General features: G+C 38.7%; 1 protein-coding gene across 1 annotated transcript in view; it reads right to left on the minus strand.

Annotated features, from left to right (window-relative positions):
• Positions 1-781: 781 nt before the first annotated feature.
• pth2ra (parathyroid hormone 2 receptor a) overlaps positions 782-23323 on the minus strand; it is a 206364-nt gene continuing 183822 nt past the window's right edge. Inside the window, exons 16-18 of the mRNA XM_079663531.1 lie at positions 21641-21776; positions 2854-2895; positions 782-1563 (exon numbers count right to left, since the gene is read on the minus strand). Of these exons, the coding sequence (XP_079519657.1) occupies positions 1177-1563; positions 2854-2895; positions 21641-21776 (565 nt within the window). The 3' untranslated portion in view covers positions 782-1176. The remainder of the gene's footprint in view (positions 1564-2853; positions 2896-21640; positions 21777-23323) is intronic.

The following is a 23323-nucleotide window of genomic DNA, read 5'->3' on the forward strand; positions in this document are numbered from 1 at the left end:
GCTACCTAGATAGGAGCAAGCACGTTAGTTAGCATTACAGCCTTAGCCTTGTCATTTTTATTAGCCTTAACATTAAGTAACATTAAGTAACCCAAAATGTTAAACAATAAGAGTAGTAGTCATATTTCGTGAACCCTTTGAAGAGTACTGTCACACCGCAGTGATTATTCTATAATACACCATTTAAGCCCGGGGGAGAAATGCTAACGCTAACGCTACATTAGCACCGGCGATCTGTTCTACTTCATGCTATCTGCACAAATGGTTGACATTAAACATTAAAAAGACCAGGTCAGAGAGAATCAAAGGAAGGCAGGCAGGCAGCTTTGATTGACATTCTTCTGGACGTGTTTCATTGTGGTGATAGTGAGGGTAGTGAATCCCTTGTTTAGCAACACAGTAGTGACGGCAATCTTGGTGACGTGTGTTGTTGTGTGGGATCAGAGAGGTAGTTCATTGAGCGTTTCACACAAAAAAATGTGTTACTTCACAGTTTGATGACACATTTTTATTTTTTTGACTTGCAAAATTATCTTTTAAATTGACAAACATCATATGTGTGATTCGTGGCACAATTCAAAAGGGATCGAAAGATCATCTTTCTCTCTCGATTGACTTCAATACATAATTTTTCCGAAATAAGGTCCCATGGAGCTCCCCCAGAAGGGGAGGGACTTTGCCACTCTATTATTAACAACAGAAAGCATAGCCCTCCCTGAGAGCTCCTGAATATGATTAACGATTGTCTTCGGTGAGAGGGTCAAAGTAGCAACCCTTTGATTTCAGATGTGCTTTGTTTGTCAAGTTGCAATTCACCTTGTGGCACTTCACTCTCCCACAAATATATCCATATAGAAGCAATCTCCATCAGCGATCAACAAAATCAAACAAGGCTAAAATTTCAACGTAGAGTTGAGATTGCGGAGTTAAACAGATATTTTTAACATTTCCTCATCTGTGTCAAACGACCAGTCAGCTGATATTTTCTATTTTTGAACCAAGTATACATTTTTCATAAGGAAGATCTATACATCATTCCATATCATTTACATTCAGTCAAATTTTGTTTGTCTTTGATAACCCTCTTTATAGTTTGAGTGACATGGATGTGGTTGCTCTCCAAACAAATGCACTACAAACTGTTTCCTCAGTGTATGCCACTTTTTTTGACGAATGCTACAATGTTTCCTCCTCATCCTCAGCTGTCGCAGTCGTAATAACAACAGGCAGATTTTCCTTTAGCGAGATATCATCCACCTGCTTGGGTCCGCTGTCCTCCGGTTCTTCAGGTATGGATGGGTCCGAGTTACTGATCACGTACCCGGGGAGGGTGGCATGCATGCCGATCACAGTGGGATCCGTGCTCCGATAAACACGGCTTGAAACCAGCGTGGTGGAGCGTGTGGAAAGTCCCGCCCCCGCCAGGTGGGAGTGGCTGCTGGTGCTGTTGTTGTTGATGCCAACAACTACGGAGCCGTAACGATAGCGACCACAGACCACCGGGCCCTCCCACTCAAAGGCAAGGTTCCAGCGTGTCCATGTTTTCTTTATTTCTGCCTGGACCTGTGGGATGGGAAGAAGAAAATCTATAAATATCACAAATGGTATTGCAAATGATCAATAGAATACTAGAATGTATGATAGAGCATTATACAGTATGTTGTCATAAACTGGAGCAAGGGTCATATCATGGTTTATCATACTGTCTGTGCTTATTAGCTTTTATTTGTGCTCATGTATGTGATTTTGTGTCTGTTAATGGGTTTGTAGGCAAGGGCTTTTAACTGGGTGTATGTACTTTATATGTGCTGTGAGTCAATTGTTCTTATGTGTTTGTATTCTGCTCGTGTCCTTTTGCCTATGCTTTCTGTTCTTATCTGCTCTTGTAGATACACCGTTATTTCTAAACCCCAAAAGCACGAAAAGGGTTGCTTTTCTCAATTATTTAATTTGTTTTACATTTTCTTTGGTGCAATGTAATCCATTTTGTTCTATTGCTGTTTCCTTTGTAGTTTAATTTTAGTTAATTGTGATTTTGTCTGTGATTGCACAGTGACTTTCTCTTAGTTTGTGAAGGACTTCACAAACTAAGACAAAAAAGTAGTTTTGGTGCAATATAAATGAAGTAGTGATTAAAATTAAGTCTTAAATCACTTGCCTTAGGTCTTCCCCAACAATTGCAATGTTTTGAACTTGTGTTTGTCTTCACACAGAACCATATGTATAGAAACGCCACCATTCATATTATAGCAGGTAGCAAACACTAGCTTGATCTTTTTTGCTGGACACAGCTGCCTACTGTTATTTATCCGCAGGTTTGTGAAATGCTAACTTTGAACTGTACCCTCTGCGTGGGCTGAATGACTAAAACAATCCATTAACAGAGTAGAGTTGCAGAGTAGGGTGTTATTTGTCAGTATAAGCTGAGACCATTTCACATTACATGAGTCATTTGGTCCAGTGATAATAACAAAATGATATTTTATGGAGCTCAAAACAAAAAAAGACATCTCTTCCATTTTGAATTAAAAACAGAGGGTTTGCCAAAGTGCTTCACAATGAACATAACATTATAATAAAATATAATATTACAAGAATAGATAAAAGGCATACATAAGAATAGATAAAAGGCACACATAAGAATAGATAAAAGGCACACATAAGAATAGATAAATATAATAAAAAACTGAAGTTTTTTGAAGATAAAACCAGCAGTCTATTCTTATGCGAATTGCAAGCTCTACGTTTTATTTAAACTAAAGTGTAATCAAAGCACTTGATTCGCTTTAGTTTCTCAGTATTTTGGGTTTTATTTTGTGAGCAGATGCATTTGGAAAAAATCGATTCACTCACCTCTCCGTTGCAGTAGCAATAGATAATGGACACAAAGAAACCCTGAAAGGGAGAGATTGAATTACAAATTGGGAGCTCAGATGTCAGTGGAAGCAAGTGAGAAGAAATGTCACGTACAGATTATCACTACAGTTGACCAAATGTCATTCTTACAATTCACTATCTATTATCCATCAAAGATGATAAGTAGGGTAAAGGGCACCAACTATGTATTCGTTTCAAACAGTGCTTATCTTATTTAAAAAATAAGAAGACAGAAATGTTAGCTCCTTTGGCTGTGGCTGTTTTGACGTCTTTCACCATGTGTTCCTGCCTCCAAGCACGATAAGAAGTTAAAGGAGAGAAATGGTGTCTTTGTGACAATGATGGGTTATGGGAAGGTGTGTGCCCGTGAGGTTTTACTTTGGTGTGCAACTGCCAGAGGTGGGACCAAGTCATTGTTTTGCAAGTCTGAGTCAAGTCTCAAGTCTTTGCGCTCAAGTCCAAGTCAAGTCTCAAGTCTTTGCGCTCAAGCTCCAGTCAAGTCTCAAGTCAGGATGGGCAAGTTCAAGTCAAGTCCAAGCCCTAAACTTTGACAAAACGAGTCTTAAACAAGTCATTATGTGCTTTTCACCAAATGTAATGACACTGATCAACAGAATAATACTTAATAACCGAACTGCTCTTTATTAGTCACATTAATAGTTTAATGATCAATTTTCTCTCTGCTGGTAAAGTAACATGTTTTTTTCAATTTTAAGAGGGATCAGTAAGGTAATGCTACCGTGACAGTTTGATTCAGAAGGAGTTTAATGTATAAGATCCCTGATATTAAGGTAACCAGAATGTTTATGTCCACTGTGTACAACATGTTATAACAACACACTCTCACTCCCATATGAGACCGCCTCGCGTCACATTATCCCTGGCATAAAAATAGATTGTGGATGATCCCTTATAACCAACACACTCTCACTCCATAATCGTCCAGGAGAGACGTTTGGTCAGGGTCCCGTGGCGTGCAGTTGTGACGCTCCTAGGCTCCTTCAGCTTCATAAAGGGACACAAATAGCTTTCAACTGTTTGCAATGTATTCCCATCTGCGGTGGGATTTGACGCTCATGGAAGCACGGCATTCGTTTGTGTCGGCTGCCCTTAAAGGCAATGTGAGCGTCCATTCCCATTGGATAACGGAGAATTTTACACCCGGAAGTAAGTATTCCCCTTACTGTCGATTGATTTTACAGTGATATCTGCACTACTCATCGACTAAAAAACACCAGATTATCCTTGTTAATTACACAACATTGATTGGTTTAAATTGTGTGCAACGCTTTTGTATTTTTCTGTATTGATCTCCAACTGCATTCCATATGAAAACGGGGTTTGTCAAGCAGAGCACAAGGTGTAGTCCTAAACGATAGCTGGGGATTCTGGGTAGTGTAGTGTCTTCTGCCATCCTTTACTCCGAAAAAATATAAATACAAAAGCATTGCACACAATTTAAACCAATCAATGTTGTGTAATTAACAAGGATAATCTGGTGTTTTTTAGTCAATGAGTAGTGCAGATATCACTGTAAAATCAATCGACAGTAAGGGGAATACTTACTTCCGGGTGTACAATTCTCCGTTATCCAATGGGAATGGACGTTCACATTGCCTTTAAGGGCAGCCAACACAAACGAATGCCGTGCTTCCATGAGCGTCAAATCCCGACGCAGATGGGAATACATTGCAATCAGTTGAAAGCTATTTGCGTCCCTTTATGAAGCTGAAGGAGCCTAGGAGCATCACAACTGCACGCCACGGGACCCTGACCAAACGTCGCTCCTGGACGATTATGGAGTGAGAGTGTGTTTGTTATAAGGGATCATCCACAATCTATTTTTATGCCAGGGATAATGTGACGCGAGGCGGTCTCATATGGGTAAAAGAACACCTGAATCTAGATCACTCTGCAGGTGGTACTTTAACTATATTTTGATGTTAATACTTTTGTACTTTTACTTGTAACATTTTGAATGCAGGACTTTTTATTGTAACTGAGTATTCCTACACTCTGGTACTTTACTCAAGTACAAGATCTGTCGATTGTTTAAGCAGCTTAGATTACGACCCATAGCCACGTTTTAAAGTGTAGCACCCCTAGTGGTCGTGTAAGAAACAACATGCTCCCGTTTATTCGTTTATTCACAAATAACCCTCTCTGGAAAATCCTTGTGAGCGGCCCGACCAAGTAAGGAGACAGAGGCAGAACGTCTTGATACAACCCGGTGTGGGGATTTATTCATCTTTCACACATGGTTGACAACATCAATATCCCCCAATGACTGTCTCCCACACTATTCCCCCTCTCAATGAGTCCAACATGCCACCCTTTATAGACCCACCAATTGGACCGTACCATCAAAAGGGGTGGCATGTGCAGAGATGGTCAGCTCAGATAAGGACCATAGTTATTCACAATAAACCTTTAGTGGAGAATGACAAACATCCTTTACATACATTATATTTAATTACTTATGAAAAGAAAAAACTTTATAAACTAACAAGCTAAATGTACATGATAACAAATCACCCCTGCCTCCAACCTACTCCTTTAACCCCATCCGGAACGATAAAAAGGTTCCGCTGTTAAGGTAATTGACTTCAGAAACGCTTTTTGTTATATTCCATGGAATGCTCTTAACATCCTGATAGCAATGAATATATTAAATGCTTTGACAATAAATACATACAAAAATGTCCTCTGTGTAAGCCGTGGCGCTGTAAAAAGCACGACCAATCATCTGAGCCGGCCCGGCTAAAATGAATGGATGGCCTACCTGCCTGTCAGCCTTCCATCTGTGCACAAACTTATCTCGTGCCCTCATTCAGTGATGCAAACACAGGTATGGTGAAAAAAGAGAGAACTATTCGAAGCAGGAAAAAAACAGCGTAATATACCATCTGACAAAGGCCTGTGCTATAATGCTTCAATTAACTGGCTATTCTTTATAATATACTCAGATCAATAGGAGACAGAGATGTTAAGTTATAAATCAAGGGTTTTTATTATTATTTACAGCAGGGGTGGGGAACCTTTTTCCTTTCAATTTTTACAACATCCTCAGAGGGCCGTACAAATTATTGAACTCAACCTCTGCTTAAAAAAACTAAAATCACAGCCAATTCATTTTGCCTTTCTTTCATGCTGTGCAAAGAAAAAGGAACCTCTTAATCCATATATCTTGCCATGACTCGCGCATGCATGCATGTGCACAGTGTGGCATGACCACCAAAACAGAAAGATATGGACACAAGATGGATTTGGTGCACTTTGAGAGCAACATGAGGAGATCCATGGGTACATCTTTCAACACCCATTTGAAACAGAACTGTAAGCAGATTTTTCTTTTTGGATATTTTACAAATCACTCCCCTTTTAAACTCTATTCTTGTTATTTTCAACAACTTTTTTGTTACTGTCATATAGTATTTTATACCTGTTTTTCATTTAGTCTCTAATGTCTCATTAATAATTATAATGATCATATCAAGGTGTGCCTTAACCTCACTGAGCTGAGGTTAATTGAGCCTCTCAGGAGAGAGCTCTCTTCCACCTGGTTGTAGAAAAGCTCTTTAAATTCGTTAGCATAGCTAGCTAACCAGATGCTAATAACAACAGATCGCCACTGTGCTTACAACTAAAGACACAGCCACGCAAACACTGCGGCATGTGTACGGCTCCTTATGGTTACTGCAATATTTGAAGAGCTGGAGCGGCGTTCCGGTGCTCTCCGTAAGCACTCTAGTCTACACTCCTTTCAGACGAGACATAACCACGTGAAGACACGTTACGCTCGTGTTGTGTTCAAGGAACCTGTCATTGGCCAGGAAAAACAGGCACTCGCTTGTTTAATTATTTTGCGATCTAGATTTCTTCTTCTTTTTTGAAGTGAGAAGTTGTCTGTCAGTCGGACGGACTAACGGACGGACTAACGGACGGACTAACGGACCCCCCCCCCCCAAAACGAAAACTCTTCGGTTCTCCACGAATTACACAAGTCACCCAAAGCAGCGTTAAAAAAGCGGGAGGCGCCGAAAAGCGACTAATTTGCATCACTGCTCATTGGTCATGTGCGCGTTCGTGTGTGTTGGAGGAGGGGCTCCGTAAGGAACTCTGAAGGAAGGGGCAGATTTTTTTCGGTTGTGTATTTTCAAATTCTAGCGCACTCGAGCTGGTTTCTCCATTCTTACCTAACCTACCTTTAACAAATGCAGGCACATTTTTAGCGCCTATTCATACTAAATCAGTTGTCCCTCCACCTGGTGCCAGGTCCAACAGATCCATCTTTAGGCTCAGCAGCCCTGTCCCCCCAAAAGGCTGAACCTGAACCAGCTTTTCTTCAAACTGAAGGAGGTGAGCAGCATTGTGTTGAATGACATGCCACTTAACATATCTGAAGGGAGACTGGAATACAATATATATATAACAAAAAGCTAACATCTAATTTAAATTATACATTTCAAACACAGTATTTTCCCATATAGCCAATGATCTATATAAAACAAAAAACTGCTTTTAGTCTATTTAGGATGATGGACAGTTTGAAGCATTGAGTGATCAGTCTGTAAACAAAATGTTGATCACCGATATTGGTTATGATATTAATACTAATGTTATTATATTAAAGCAGGGGTGGGGCCCAATGTGATATATTTTCATGGGGCCCAAAATCCCTGGCGGCGCCCCTGTGTGTGTGTGTGTGTGTGTGTGTGTGTGTGTGTGTGTGTGTGTGTGTGTGTGTGTGTGTGTGTGTGTGTGTGTGTGTGTGTGTGTGTGTGTGTGTGTGTGTGTGTGTGTGTGTGTGTGTGTGTGTGTGTGTGTGTGTGTGTGTGTGTGTGTGTGTGTGTGTGTGTGTGTGTGTGTGCAATTTCACCGCCCCCCCCAGAACTACACATGCTGGCTATTGTGTGTTTCGCAACGTCTCTTTATAAGACGTTTTCGTATTTCCCACAATTAGAAGTTGCCAGTATTAAACTGTGTACACCCTGGATGTTTAGGGGATAGGAAACACAGTAGTGTTATCAAATTTAAAACAAATAATTAATAAATAGGTGAATTAATATACCAACATGACACCTAAGGTCAGACGAGCTTTATTTAACAGCTGGTCTTATGTCTGTGACCCCGCATGTTGTTCATTGATAAGCCTGAAACATACACTTGTCAAGGTTCAGAGGCAAATTTAGCAAATATGGCAGTAGCCATCGATCATCTTAAGATAAGATAAGATAAGATATACTTTATTAATCCCTGGTTGGGAAATGTTTTTGTTACAGCAGCATACTACTTTGTTCTACTCCACTAAAATTCAGAGGTTAACCTGGTATTTTTACTCCACTACATGTATTTTAGTTACTTTGCATATTCTGATTAATGATGTGAAATATAAACAACCCTTAAATCAGACTTTAGTTACACCCGACTCAAAATCAGGGAAGGTGATTGTCAAGTGCCAAAATAAACTATGCAATATATTGGACGTTAAGTACTTTGTCAGACTTCATATTTATCTGTGGATAACCCCAACGTTTTTTTCTTATTCAAAAGAAGACCTTAACTTAAAGTAATCTTTAATGTTTAAATAAAGCCTTATTAGTTTGTCTGTTTTGCACATCCTCCTATTAATATCTTTGGGCGTCCTGCACTAAACTGTTTTATTGTAGAGATCACTAGTATCTTCTTGATATTTTCAATTTTGTATGTAGGCTACTCTTAATATTTAAATGTTTTCATCAAGTAAAACTTATTCAACAACAAAATTCAATAACGTGCTTTAACCACTAGGCGGCGTGGGTTAAAAACCCAGTGGTGTAGTTAATAAAACATCATAATATCAAACATAATATGACTATTAACTTTATTGTGAAATTAAAACAGAACGGTAAAGGAAAATACAGTTTCAGTCTCTCGATTTGAAGCTTATGAATTGTACGATGAACCTGTATAGACCTGTAACAGCCAACTGCATGAAGAGTTGGAAAGGTAATTAATTAATTAATTAATTAAAATGTCGAACTCGGACTTCATTTTAAGGACATTTCGGCCAGGGATTTAGAGCTATATTTGTTTGACCACCGGATTGGCAAAACAGGAGAGTGTGTGCACCAGTCTGCCTTGATCTATGTATTCATGTCTGTGACACTCATAGTATCTGCTGCCCATAGCTGTTTTATAGAAGGAAAACCTCCTTCACTTCATGAAATCTCAAGCGCTTGAACAAACAACATGTTTGGTCGTAATAATTGGGCCTGAACAATCGGCCTATTTGGTCGTTAGAGTTGGAGGACTTGTTGGAAGAGAAGGCTGTTTAACGGCAGAAACTCAGCTCAAACGTATAATAATTGACCTTTAAGTTTACAACTAGTCAGAAAGTGTAATTTGTTTTTGAAAGTTCTATTACAATTTAATATATATATATATATATAACACATATTAATGAAAGAACTGAGCAACAATGAATGGTGGCTTTTTTTTTAGCTGAGGCTTGCAAGAAAAAGATAGGCTTGTGTCACTAATGTATGCACACATAAAAAAACATGAAATGTTACTGTGCTGGCATCCGTCATGACAAAATTCTACCAGCACTGTGTCGGTATCATATCACGTTGCCAACAGCAGCTCACAATGTCTAGATTTCCCCAGAGGGGGCACCATGCCAAAAGGAAGCTCAGTTTGTTTGACTGCACAAACACATTCGAGGAAACATCTCACTGAACAAGCAGGTGCGATGTTCACACATGCACCAATGGTGTGTGAATGTGTCTGAATGTTAGCTTCCCTGAGCAATTGGCATCTTGTATGAATGGGTGTGAATAATGAATGTACAGCGGTGTGAGGGGTCGGAAACACCTGAAAAGCATTATATAAAATGCAATCCATTTACTTTTTAAACAGGACTTGACCCACTGTTACCTCTGTGATGTACTTCAACCCCTCACTACAAGCCTTGCACAGCTCAATATCACTGTTTGCCCATGGTATTGACTGCTGAGCAAATACAATGTAAAGAGTATGAGGAGCTTAAAACTCACTGATTTAAAGTCAATGTATCCCTTGGCATTAAAGGAGTCATATTAAGGTTGGTTTGTGCTTTTTTTTTTTTTTCACAATTTGAATTATATATACAGTATAGCAAGAGGCATAAAAAAACACTGAGCATAATTGAAGCCTCCAGCTAAATAATGTTAGAATTCACAATCTTATTGAAAATACAAGATCAATACACAAATGAATATGGTTTCATTTGTGATGGAAAACTATTTGAACAACATTGGTCAAGCTCAGTAACTTAACTTGCAAACTCCTGTAGGGATCCCTTTGTCTACTTGAAGGCCTTCACTAATGCATTATTGTGCTTAAATATTTACTTCTAAATCAATGTTTTATAATTATCACACAGCAAGGAAATAAAAGAGAGTAGTAAGGACGAAAGGTCAGTAGAGGTGTTTTGCCCCATGGCCTCTTTTCAGGTTAGTCCAGCACTGGGTATTGATCCGCACCTGCTGACTGTGTATCTTTATGTTCTTGCATAGGGTTATAGTTTATAGTAAAGCCTTAACTTCTGATAAAAGTTGATTTCATCCATCCATCCATCTTCTCCCGCTTATCCGTGGTCGGGTCGCGGAGGTAGCAGTTCCAGCAGAGAGCCCCAAACTTTCTTTTCCCTGGCCACATCAACCAGCTCTGACTGGGGGATCCCAAGGCGCTCCCAGGCCAGAGAAGAGATATAATCCCTCCATCTGGTTCTAGGTCTACCCCTTGGTCTCTTCCCAGCTGGACGTGCCTGGAACACCTCCCTAGGGAGGCGCCCAGGTGGCATCCTAACTAGGTGCCCGAACCACCTCAACTGGCTCCTTTCGACGTGAAGGAGGAGCGGTTCAACTCCGAGTCCCTCCCGGATGACCGAACTTCTCACCTTATCCCTAAGGGAGACACCAGCCACCCTGCGGAGAAAACCCATCTCGGCCGCTTGTACCCGCGATCTCGTTGATTTCAGTTTTATATAAATATTGGATGTACAGTAGCCTATATGACAAAGGAACACTCTGATCTAGGACTAATCAGAAACTGCAACCAAGGATTCATTCATGTTTGTTTAAAGTCTCAGTCTGGGCACATACAGTATGCGAGTGGGAGCGATAATTAAAATCTTTTCATCAAGTCACATGCGGTGTTCTTCACTAGGTTCTTTGCATCCCTGCAGGATACAAGAGAAATGCTGACAGCAGTCAGACTCTTTCTTTTATGTGGATTCATTTACATTTGGCTGAGATGGGTTACACATTAAACTGTGAGAAGGTTTGCAAATGTTATAGCCTTGAGAATTCCTGCTTTTACTTGTGTCGTTTTTTACTTGTCTTTTTGTCAAAGCTTTCATCATATTTAATAGTGCCTCAGTTCAATCATGTAAATGGTTCTCAATTATTGTTGAGTTTGTCTCCTTAGCTTCCCTTTTACATAACCATGCAAAGTCTCAACACTGGCACAACATTGACATGGCATGCAAGTGAAACATTATGTATTATTTACCATACTTTGAATACAACCCGTTTTCTATCAACAAATACTCATTCAAAGCATTTCATATATAATTTGCCTGCCTGGTTGATGTTCCGCAACACTGAATTGTCTATATTGTTTGATGAATTCTTCTATTAAACTTGCCATAAATATCTGAAGTACAAGTTAGTCTTTTTGCTGCAAATCTTGCTATTGATTAGTCAGAATGGCTACAGTTGCTAGGCTACCATCATCCATGTAATCAGAAACTATAAAAGATAAGATTCTTTATATAAAGCTCTTTGTTGCCAAACATTGTCAGTTAAAATGGGAATTTAATAATTGGGAAATATGCATCAAGACAGTCAGACAATTAATTACTACTTAATCCACAGCTGCCGAGGAGACGGCAGGCTACACTGGACGAGTGGCGTAAAACTCTGAATATTCTGAGTCATAGAGAAATACTATTAGCCGCATCCCTCTGAAGAAGAGTATAACATTGGAGAATTTGTCCTTACAATTCAATCTGGCTTCGTATCATTGTTGTTATACTAAACTAGAATGGAAATAATTTCAGTAGAAAAAGGGTTTCATGTCCTTAAGGGTTCCAAATGGTGCGTAGTATTTGCATCTGATTAAAAGTGTGAGGCTTTTAGTCTTTGGATCCAAACAAAATTAAAATAATTTGAATGTAATCAAGTATTGTCCAATGCAGAAACAAAAGTAGTTATTCAAGCTATTAAAAGCATCAAAATCAGGTTAAATATAGTTCCAAGACATATAATATGTAACCAATCAACAATTTGATTAAGATTAGAAATAAAAAATATATATGTAAAATAAACTTTAAATCCATACAATGCAAATGTTTGTTTGATGCAGTTGATAATTGATGTATTATATGTTATTTTCACACAGGTGCAAGGCCATTGTCACCGGGCACATCCCATGTCTGTGCAATTAAGTCTGGTTGTTCATGCTGAGATGGATATGCATCTGAGCATATTTCTGTCACACCAGGCGGCAGAGTGCAATTTAGGCATTACATTTAGCTTCTGTTGTCTCTGGCCACCATCACAAAGGCTAACATAATCGTTTTTTGGCTTTAATGAGCAGATATGCACCCATACAGAACTCTCAATTACCACAAATCCTTCTCTGTTCAGTTTCCCTCTGTTGCCCTGACATATCATATTTAAACTAGAACATACCTAAATACAAATGAAGGTTTACATTTTGTTGATTTAAATGCAGCTGTCGAATTAGAGTGTCGATGGAGCACACATAATTCTCGCTAAAATCTAAGGTTAAAATAAAATAACACATACATGACTTTACAGACTAACTTGTATTCTGTTCACATTGGAACCCTTTTAAAAAACGGATTAACACTCATCTAATTTAGTCATTAAAGATAGTCAATATGAGCCATGCTTCCTGTTTGTGAAGACACCACTCGTTGCGTTTAAGTTCTCTTCAGGATTTTGGCCCATTATCCATTATCCTGACTCCTTTCCTCAAACAGGTGTACAAATGACTCGTACATTTCACTTCAAGCACTCCTTGTATAACCCACTACTCTTGCTCCATTAGACAGACCCCTTATCAAATAGCTTGCCTTGATGGACACTGCCAGCATTTTAGAAAATGTTTCTAATACACTGCAATCTGATTTATCAATATCTGTTAAATCTTATGCCTGAACTTTAATCATGGGCACTGATAAGATAATAATAGTTTTTTTCCATTTAAGTTTTCAATGTATGCGCTGTCACGGGAAAAATGAAGATGGTTGACAGTGAACAGTTTTCAAAAGATTGACACTTTCTGAATATGTATGTATTATGTTGAGAAAAAAGCCATGCAGTTCCCGAACAACAAAATAATGCAAGTAATTTGTATGTTAATGTGATTTTCAGGAGAGGTCTAGTTATTGGTTTCTATTTATATAATCACATTTGGAAAAAAATACAGCTTTCCTGATCTTTTTGTTCCGTTTCTATATTTTTCAAGAACGGTATGTGTATGAAAGCTTGTTATTATTTGTCTTATTTGGTTGGTGATGGAACATTTTAAGAGACCCTATTATGCTTGTTGGGTTTTTCTCAATATATAGGTTTTTGTGGAAGTAAATAGTTTGCAGGTTTGCAAGTTCCCTCCTGAGGGAGTTTCTCTCCCACACTCTCCCCCCTGCCTGAAAAGCTTTCACAAAAATATTTTGTTTACTTCTGTAATATGAAGACATCACTATGTAAGAGAACGTATGAGACAAATAAAGCACTTTTTGGACATTAAAGCATGTAAACATGTCAGGATAGATGCATAAAATACAAATATGGACCTGAAAATTTGCATTTTATGTGCTATTTAACTTTTGATCACAAAAGTTCAGGAAGGTTAAAACAGATGGTATATAAATCAAAATACCCAGATGGATCAAGGCTCTATTTTGTTCCTAGATTCCTTTATGCTTTGTGTCTTAAGTATTTTTACAATCCAAACTAAACTTATATTAAAATCAACTGATAATTCCCTTGGCCATGGACAACCAACATTCAGGATTTGAACACCATGAAAAGCAGAAGATTTGCAATTATATATTGCTTTTGGAAATAAACTTTTCAGCAATTGTTGATTGAATGTACCGTTAATTTATGATAAACACACTTGTGGTCATAATTAATGACACAAATGTAGCTAATTGCTGAATGAACAATTTCTATTTAATTTCCCCACGGAATTGCTCTTTTCCTGATTAATGTCATACATTTAAGGCAATTTAAGGTCAAACTGAGATTATGGTCATTACAATATCTCATTCCTTTAGGGAAGGAATATAGACTCAACACTGTCAAACATGTTTCATATGTCAAGGTAGAAAATAAAGAAGGATTGGATATGAAGTATAATTAAGTTAATATTTAGAAAAGGTCAAGCCTGAAGGCATTTTGAAATTGCTCACTTAAACTTAGGCAGAACCGAATTATGATACTTAACCAAAGTCATTATGAAGCTGCTTCACCGAATAATGAAGTGCAGTCTTGATTCAGACAGCCACATGCAGAAGATTACAATGTTAATGAGCAGTGGGAGACATAGAGTATGGTCTGATACTAATGGCACATTTCCACTGCAGCGGGGTAGCCCCGTTTAAGCGTCCCTAAGCGTCCTCGCTCATGCCTCGGGCTGCCTCGCTGGCCGTCTGAGGCCGTGGCGCATTTCCATTACAGTTTAGGACCTGGGGTAGCAACGCAGTGTAGGCGGGGCAATCGGATTTTTGGCGGGCTTTTTGGGCGGAGCGACGCTGGGTAAAACTGCAGAGGATGTGGAAGCGACCGTTTACTTGTTTCTTGGTGTGTGGCTTGTTATCACAGCAAGAAGGAAAGTGATGTTTCAAAGTAGACTGCATATAGCAAGACGAGATGCAGAAGAAGCTGACGAGAGAGTTTCGGAAGTCCTACAATGCTGCAGAGACTACAACAGGACTAGACGACAACGCTACTCGGTAAGCTAACGTTCGCTAACTAGCCATATGTTTAGGCTCACGCTCACAATACGACCAAAGTGTTTCAAGTATTTAATTAATTGTAGCTACCACTTAAAATATGTGCTTTTGTTTGTGTATTTCAGAAGTTACGTCGCCGCAGACCATGTGAAACTTGTGAAATCCATGGTGCTGACATGCTGTGCTCTGCGAGAGTCATGGAGAGGACTATGATGATGGGTGGAATGCACCAGCAGCAGCAGAGCCTGGGGTAGCAGTGGCTCAAGGTGCAGAGGAGGAGGGCACTGACATCAGAAAGGGTTTGATGCGCTACCTGAATACCTAAATATGAATTGTATTGAACATAAATACAAATAAAATAAAATTCATATACATGTGTTTGTCAAATTTTTTAAACAAAAATGTTATCTGAATTGAATATTTAGTAAATATTTGAATTTCAAGCACCAGTAAGTACTGCCCCATAATAAGAACATTTGCGGAAATATCAGATCATGAAAAGAAAATCTTTCTAATAAGATGAATATGAAAGCTAACTATAAACCAGTGATGCAAACACAGGTATGGTGAAAAAAGAGAGAACTATTCGAAGCAGGAAAAAAACAGCGTAATATACCATCTGACAAAGGCCTGTGCTATAATGCTTCAATTAACTGGCTATTCTTTATAATATACTCAGATCAATAGGAGACAGAGATGTTAAGTTATAAATCAAGGGTTTTTATTATTATTTACAGCAGGGGTGGGGAACCTTTTTCCTTTCAATTTTTACAACATCCTCAGAGGGCCGTACAAATTATTGAACTCAACCTCTGCTTAAAAAAACTAAAATCACAGCCAATTCATTTTGCCTTTCTTTCATGCTGTGCAAAGAAAAAGGAACCTCTTAATCCATATATCTTGCCATGACTCGCGCATGCATGCATGTGCACAGTGTGGCATGACCACCAAAACAGAAAGATATGGACACAAGATGGATTTGGTGCACTTTGAGAGCAACATGAGGAGATCCATGGGTACATCTTTCAACACCCATTTGAAACAGAACTGTAAGCAGATTTTTCTTTTTGGATATTTTACAAATCACTCCCCTTTTAAACTCTATTCTTGTTATTTTCAACAACTTTTTTGTTACTGTCATATAGTATTTTATACCTGTTTTTCATTTAGTCTCTAATGTCTCATTAATAATTATAATGATCATATCAAGGTGTGCCTTAACCTCACTGAGCTGAGGTTAATTGAGCCTCTCAGGAGAGAGCTCTCTTCCACCTGGTTGTAGAAAAGCTCTTTAAATTCGTTAGCATAGCTAGCTAACCAGATGCTAATAACAACAGATCGCCACTGTGCTTACAACTAAAGACACAGCCACGCAAACACTGCGGCATGTGTACGGCTCCTTATGGTTACTGCAATATTTGAAGAGCTGGAGCGGCGTTCCGGTGCTCTCCGTAAGCACTCTAGTCTACACTCCTTTCAGACGAGACATAACCACGTGAAGACACGTTACGCTCGTGTTGTGTTCAAGGAACCTGTCATTGGCCAGGAAAAACAGGCACTCGCTTGTTTAATTATTTTGCGATCTAGATTTCTTCTTCTTTTTTGAAGTGAGAAGTTGTCTGTCAGTCGGACGGACTAACGGACGGACTAACGGACGGACTAACGGACCCCCCCCCCCCCAAAACGAAAACTCTTCGGTTCTCCACGAATTACACAAGTCACCCAAAGCAGCGTTAAAAAAGCGGGAGGCGCCGAAAAGCGACTAATTTGCATCACTGATAAACATAAATACTAAAGTGTAAAACACAGCAAAACTATATTCATACAGTAAATGCAAGTTTGGACAATTGTAAACATGGATTGAGGCTAAAGTATCCACAACATAAAATAATAAAAATATAACCTCAATCTTTCTTCTAGACATGTTAAAAGCTTGCTTGAATGGGTTATAGGTTTCTTCTTTTGTTCTCTCGTCTTTTAAATATATAAGGAATGTGTTTTGAGTCTAGTAGAACGAGGGTATTACAATTGAGCAATTTCTACTACATGTATTTATCATGTATTCTTAATACCATTACAAAATAAACATGTAATGTTTTAGAGGAGGACCTCAAGCAAGCAAACTAAATTTCTTGCTTTAAATCTCTTAAAACTAACTTTTATGTTATGGGCTTTTTCGTAACTGGTGTTTGTTATTGCTTTATAAATTCATGTATGTTTATATCTTCTCTAAATCAAGATTATGTGAATCTGATATTTTCAGTTGGGTGCAATTCATTATCAACAAGAGATAAGATAAGTCAAATAAGTACTTTATTGATGTCAGTATACATTACAAAAAAATGTTTGTATCAAAAAGGCATGCCAGTAAACAATACAAATAAAAAATGTAAAACTGTATTGCAGCCAGCATAAATATTGCATTGTAAAAATAAATATAAAATGAACAAGAAAATAAATAGACAAGAAAGTACAAATATTGCATTTAAAAATTAACTAGATACAAAATATATAATGTGTACAATAACTATTAAGGTTATTTGAAGTATCACGGAGGAGACGGGCCACGTCGGCTGCAACGTCTGCTGCAACGTCTGCTGCCACGTCCCCCTAGCACCTCGCCAAGAGTGCGCAGGAAGGCTAGGTTGAAGGTCTCTGCTTGAGCGGCCTCCTCCCTTCTCAAGACCGCATCCAACTCCCATCTCCGCTCAGCAGACGCTTTGGCCCAGTCCAAGTGCCGTTCCTGCTGGGCCATGTGCTGTTCATGGTGCCGTTCCTGCTGGGCCCGATCCTCTCCTCCTCGTTTCCTCTTGCCTGGGTGACAATAAGATAATAATTAGCAATAAGGAAAAAACACAGGACAGGTACAGGTCACACAAGGATATAAGAATAACATGTATAAACAGAAGACCAGTAAGGATTAACTAAAGAAAGTTCTGGCCCTAGATGTTTACAATTATTTTGAAAGTGAATTACATTATATCCAGCCTGTTGATAATGAATATAAATATGATGTATATGATAGGATGTGACACACAACTGTACTAGCTGCATACTAGCTAAGACTTTACTTGTAACAGAGTATTTCCACACAGTGGTATAGCTTATTGTAATTACTGACGATGGATGATCCAAGGTTTAAAAAAATAAAACACAATTCCAGTAGTTTTGCCATTTCTATTTCTTACCTAGAACCACACGCTGCGGTGTCGTGATGGCACTCGGCGTTGGTGGTTGAGTTGGTGTCCGTTCTGGATTCGATGAAGATGTTGTGGACGGAACACTGCCATCACCCGTTGTTCGGGAATGTTCCTCCTCACTAGTCCCAATGTAATCATCTAGAACAGCAACATGACTTGTTAATTCCACAAACTACTGAACACAATACCAAATAGCAACAACAACTATAGAAAAGAAAAACTGAACGTAAACAATGGTACATATGGTGTTAGCAAACAATAGCTCGAGCTAAGGCTATCTGCCTATGCTATCTGCCTTAGCTTAGGGTGACCAGACGTCCCCGTTTTCCGGGGACAGTCCCCGTTTGTATTGGCCTGTCCCCGGTTGAAACTGTCCCCGGAAATGTCCCCGTTTTTTAATATACGTTAAAAACACATAGCAAGGTGAAATAAAACGTTTAATGTCAGGAAACACTGGGTTAACAGACTGTGGTCAAGCCAGCCCCCACTTCGGAAAACACAGTCAAAAGCACGTTGTATTGCGGTGCGCGAATATCCTATGGATTACGGTAGAGGCCTGTAAAAACTGCCTTCAAAATAAAAGCGTTTACTCGGTCAATAAGAAATATACCTAAAAAACACACCAAACATATTCATATATACTGGAGCTTAAATTAAGAAATATGTACTATATAATGTGATCAATAATAATTTAAAATAAACTACGTATAACTACCACATTATAACTGAGTGAATGTAAAATGTAAGTATACAGTTATGAAGACATATCTGACATTTCTACTGGGTGACTAATTTTAATTGATGTTGACACCATCTCACAGCACTCCTAAAATAACATTACTTTCTGAAGCACAATTGAAAATGTATGCTGTTTAAAATCTCAAATTAGATCTATTGTCCGTCTATATTTTGATTATTATTTAATGGAAACCGTCCATAATCAAAGAGTCATTCGAAGTCAATCAAATACTTGTTTCACTTCAGGGTGATAGCAGGAGACCCTATCTAGTCATTCAGAGAAAATCAGGACAATCTGATGTAGAATTTCAAAATAAAATACTTTTGAAATCTCATATATGGGCTATCGTCCTTCTGTTTTTATACAAGAATAAATAAAAAAACTGTCAAATTATCAAAGACTTATTTCACTCCAGGGTGATAGGACACTCCAGCTAGTCACTCAGAGAGAATCAGGACAATCTGATGTAGAGTTTCAAAATAAAATACCTTTGAAGTCTCATATATGAGCTATCATCCCTCTGTTTTCAGATAAGAATAAAACAAAAACTATCCAGTATCAAAGACTTATTTCACTTCAGGGTGATAGCAGGACACCCCATCTAGTCACTCAGAGAGAATCTGGACAATCTGATGTAAAGTTTCAAAATAAAAGACCTTTGAAGTCTCATATATGAGCTATCTTCCTTCTGTTTGTATCCAACAGCTCAAATGTTCGAATTACATTAAACCAGAATTGTCCCCCTTTTTTCTTTAACAGTGAAGACAATTGGATATGTTAATGATATATTGACCGCAAAACTCAAAATGTCCCCGGTTTTCATTTTGAAAATCTGGTCACCTTACCTTAGCTAGCTACAGTATGTAGCTCTTCGGGGCTCCATAAAAGCATGGGTTGTCGAACATTAATGTAAGGATAAAATAGACTTCTTTGTTAGAAGTGAGCGTACCTTGCAGGGACCCCAGTAAAGCCGTTGCAGAGTCCAGGCCTCCCTCCCTCCCAACTTTGGCCGGTCTATGGCCGTAAATCTGGTCCAACAAGTCGAACCACTTCCAGTGTTTCCTACCCGCACCACTTGTGTTGTTGTTGTCCTTTACTTGGCGATATTCACTCTTCATCTTTTTCAGCTTTTCCCTACACTGCAGGAAAGTCCTCGAAAATCCACTTTCGGACATCTGTGCCATCTCCACCAGGAGACATCCTGGAACACTTTCACATTTCGAGTTGTTCCGTCGAGCTCCCGCTGGATTTTATCATCCCCAATGAGATGTAAGAACGTCGTCACCTCCTCGGTCGACCACGGTGTGCTTTTCTTCGACGTTGCCATTTTTGTAGCTCCTCCGTTTACAAAAATGCTGTGTATAAAAATGTTGCAAGCTTGCTTCTAAATATATATGCGACGCTAGGGATGATCTCGCACGCGATCAGCAGTCGAGAGTGTTGACGTCACTAGTTCAGCCCTGTCCCTGGCCTGATAGAACCACGATTTTATGGGGCCGGAAAAAGAGGGAAAAAGTAGCCGATAGCCGGTGCTGCGCTATATGGAAAGGCCACCAAAAACTGGCCTGGCCGTTCGAGGACGATTAAGGACGCTTAAACGGGGCTACCCGCTGCAGTGGAAATGCGCCATAAATTGACTCTCAATTAATTGTTCAGACAGAAATTATGTGCATATGAAGGGTTTTTAATGAGGGAAACCAACTGTATATTATAAGAGGAAAACTCTATTTACAATAAATGAGTATGACTTGGTATATCATGTCTGATCCTGCTTCCAGTGCTGGTGCATCAGTGACATCAATGTTGTGGTGGCTACCTCTACCTCAAAAAGAGTTGGTGTTCGTATAACAGTGAAAAAACGAACAAAGCAGATTTTGAAGTATTAAGAGGGTTTTTTAACATTATCAGCTAAATAAAATAACGGTTTTCTAACTGGAGTCTGGTTACTTTAAGAAGATAATAATGAGTTTTGAATCAGCCATATCATCGTAGTTTAAAATGACAGCAACACTGATCGAAGTGCTCTGCCCCGTAACTGTCCAAGTCACATTTTCTTTTCCATTAGCGAATCTTTAAACACTGAGCACAAACCACATTGCCTTTAGTGTTGACTTCCTGTCTGTCTTTGTGTGCGGATTTTCTGACATCCAGCTCTTTTACCTATTTCCTTCTCTTAAGCTGTTTTCTTGTTTTGGTTCTTTTTTCTTTTCTTTACTGGTGACACTTTCGCCATAATGAATCCTAAGTTTTGTGCTGTCCAAAAGTGTTCAAATTAATATAAAAAAATGGACCGGACTTCTTTCTGCGGATTGATATGACTGCACATGGTCCTTTGATTAGAGCATCCCTAGTGGTGGTCTGCTATCGGAAAAGACCACTGAATGTCCGTATTGAACATCAGAATCGAGTATTCAACCTAGCTGTATGATAACGAACACTAGTTAAATACATGTCATTTAACTGAAACTTTTATCCGAAGCGACTTAAATACAATTCAATACCAGGGGCTGGGTTCAAACCAATGACTCACACAATGCTCCCCATAGTTGCATATTAATTGCATGATTTAAATGTTGATAAATTGTATATTCACAGCAATTGGAGTGGTTACTATACTGATAATGAAATGTGCTTTAAATGACGCACTTCAGTAAAAGGACATGAATTCAGTGTACTACCTGATCTTTGAATGCGAGGACCAACCTTGACTTAGCATGCTTGCGTAAGCACTTCCTGAAGGTTAAAGGCAGACTTTTCACATAACTTCAGCAACCAATAAGCAAGTGTTATTAATTAAAAAGAAGAGAGTACCTGAAAGGAGTTGAAGAACAGCTCACAGTACATGCGGACTTCCCAGCTCAGGCCCTCGATTGTATAAGGCCCCACAAAGATGATGTAGTGGATGCCAAACACCAGCACTAGTACAAGGGTGGACTTTGCCAGTTTCCTGTAGAGACGTAAACACACAGGTAGTAAACACGTATACAGGGCAGTGCTGACTTTCTTTGGACTTGTGTGGTTTTATTGGTGAGATAGAGACTAAGACCAATGCTTTTTTTTATTATGCTGCTTCCAAAACGTATTCGTTCAGAGAAGACACAGGAGAAAATGTCCAAAATACACATTTAGCTGTTTCTTTGTATGTGTTTGCAACTGCCTAATTCCCCTTAATTCACCAATCATTAGTATTAGAGGATGCCTCATTTGTAAGAAACTTCAAAATGTTCAAAACAATAATTCAAACACATTTTTTTTTATTGAAATTTAAAATGAAATTTAACACTGGACTAAGACTAAAACTGAATAAAAAAATAGCTGACGAAATTAACACTATTCAGCGCAGTGGGGATGGATACCGAAACCTGGTATTAAACGGCACAAGTGTGTTTAGTAGTGTTTTTGTTTAAGGGTGGAAACACAAACAATCTGTCCAAACATCTGGCGAGATTGCACCATATTCAGGTAGAGAAATGCACAGTTTTCCGACTTCCAAAACTGGTAGTTCTGTTGCCCTATATTGAGTACCGGTACCACTTTACGTAGATTATGTATGCTAGCAGCCTTTAAACCATAAAAGGAGTTCAACAAATTACAGAAGCGTGGGTTGATGATTAAAGATAACATTTGTTTTTAATTTCCATCATCACATTAGTCTGTTAATATTTTACATGAACTAATTTGAATTCTGATGCCAATTTCTTACGTTTTTCCCTATAAATAACCGATAAAAATACAGTTAAAGTACCGGATCGATAAGCAGTGTCATTAAGAGTAGTAGTACCGTTAAAAGAATAACCGATAATGATAACCCATCCCTATACAAGAAGCAACAGGTGTTGCATGTGCACAGTGATCCTTTCAAGGAATATCTTTGTAAACCAAAGATTTGTCAAATTTTAAACTTTTTAACTTATTTAAAATGATCTTTGTGTCAATGCCAAACTTCCGTCAATAAGGGAAGCTACTGTAAAGCTTGCTCCTCCTGAGGAAAAAATACAGTTCTTAATTTTCTTCTTTTAATTTATGGAGACCATCTGGCTTGTATCTAACAGCAGCTCAGGGCATGCAATCAACCTGACAGGAGTGGAAAGTTCTGATTAAAAAGCAGTGTTTTTTTTTTGTTGAAATAATGATTTATCAACTGGGAATAGAGTGCCGGGAATGGGAGTCTTGTGTAAAGTCCATGGAAATGTCAACAACTCAAGACAAGAAGAAAATCCCCTCAAAAAGGTTATCATCTTTTTTGGAGAGCAATTGTGACGAGAATATCTGTATAATGAACTACTACTACTTGAAAGGAGAGTATACGTATGCATTCATTGAACATATCGCTCCCATCCAGCAAGTACTATTCTCACCAGCCCTTTGGACAAGAGCGGGAACCGTCACTTTTCGATGTGACAGTAATACTCTGTGGGAGCTCAAACTGTCACATGCATGTGAATTTTTATTTACAATTAGCATAATACACACTGTCAGAACAATCAAAACAAT

Source organism: Notothenia rossii, assembly GCF_949606895.1.
Source record: "Notothenia rossii genome assembly, chromosome: 2".
Taxonomy (NCBI): Eukaryota; Metazoa; Chordata; class Actinopteri; order Perciformes; family Nototheniidae; genus Notothenia; species Notothenia rossii.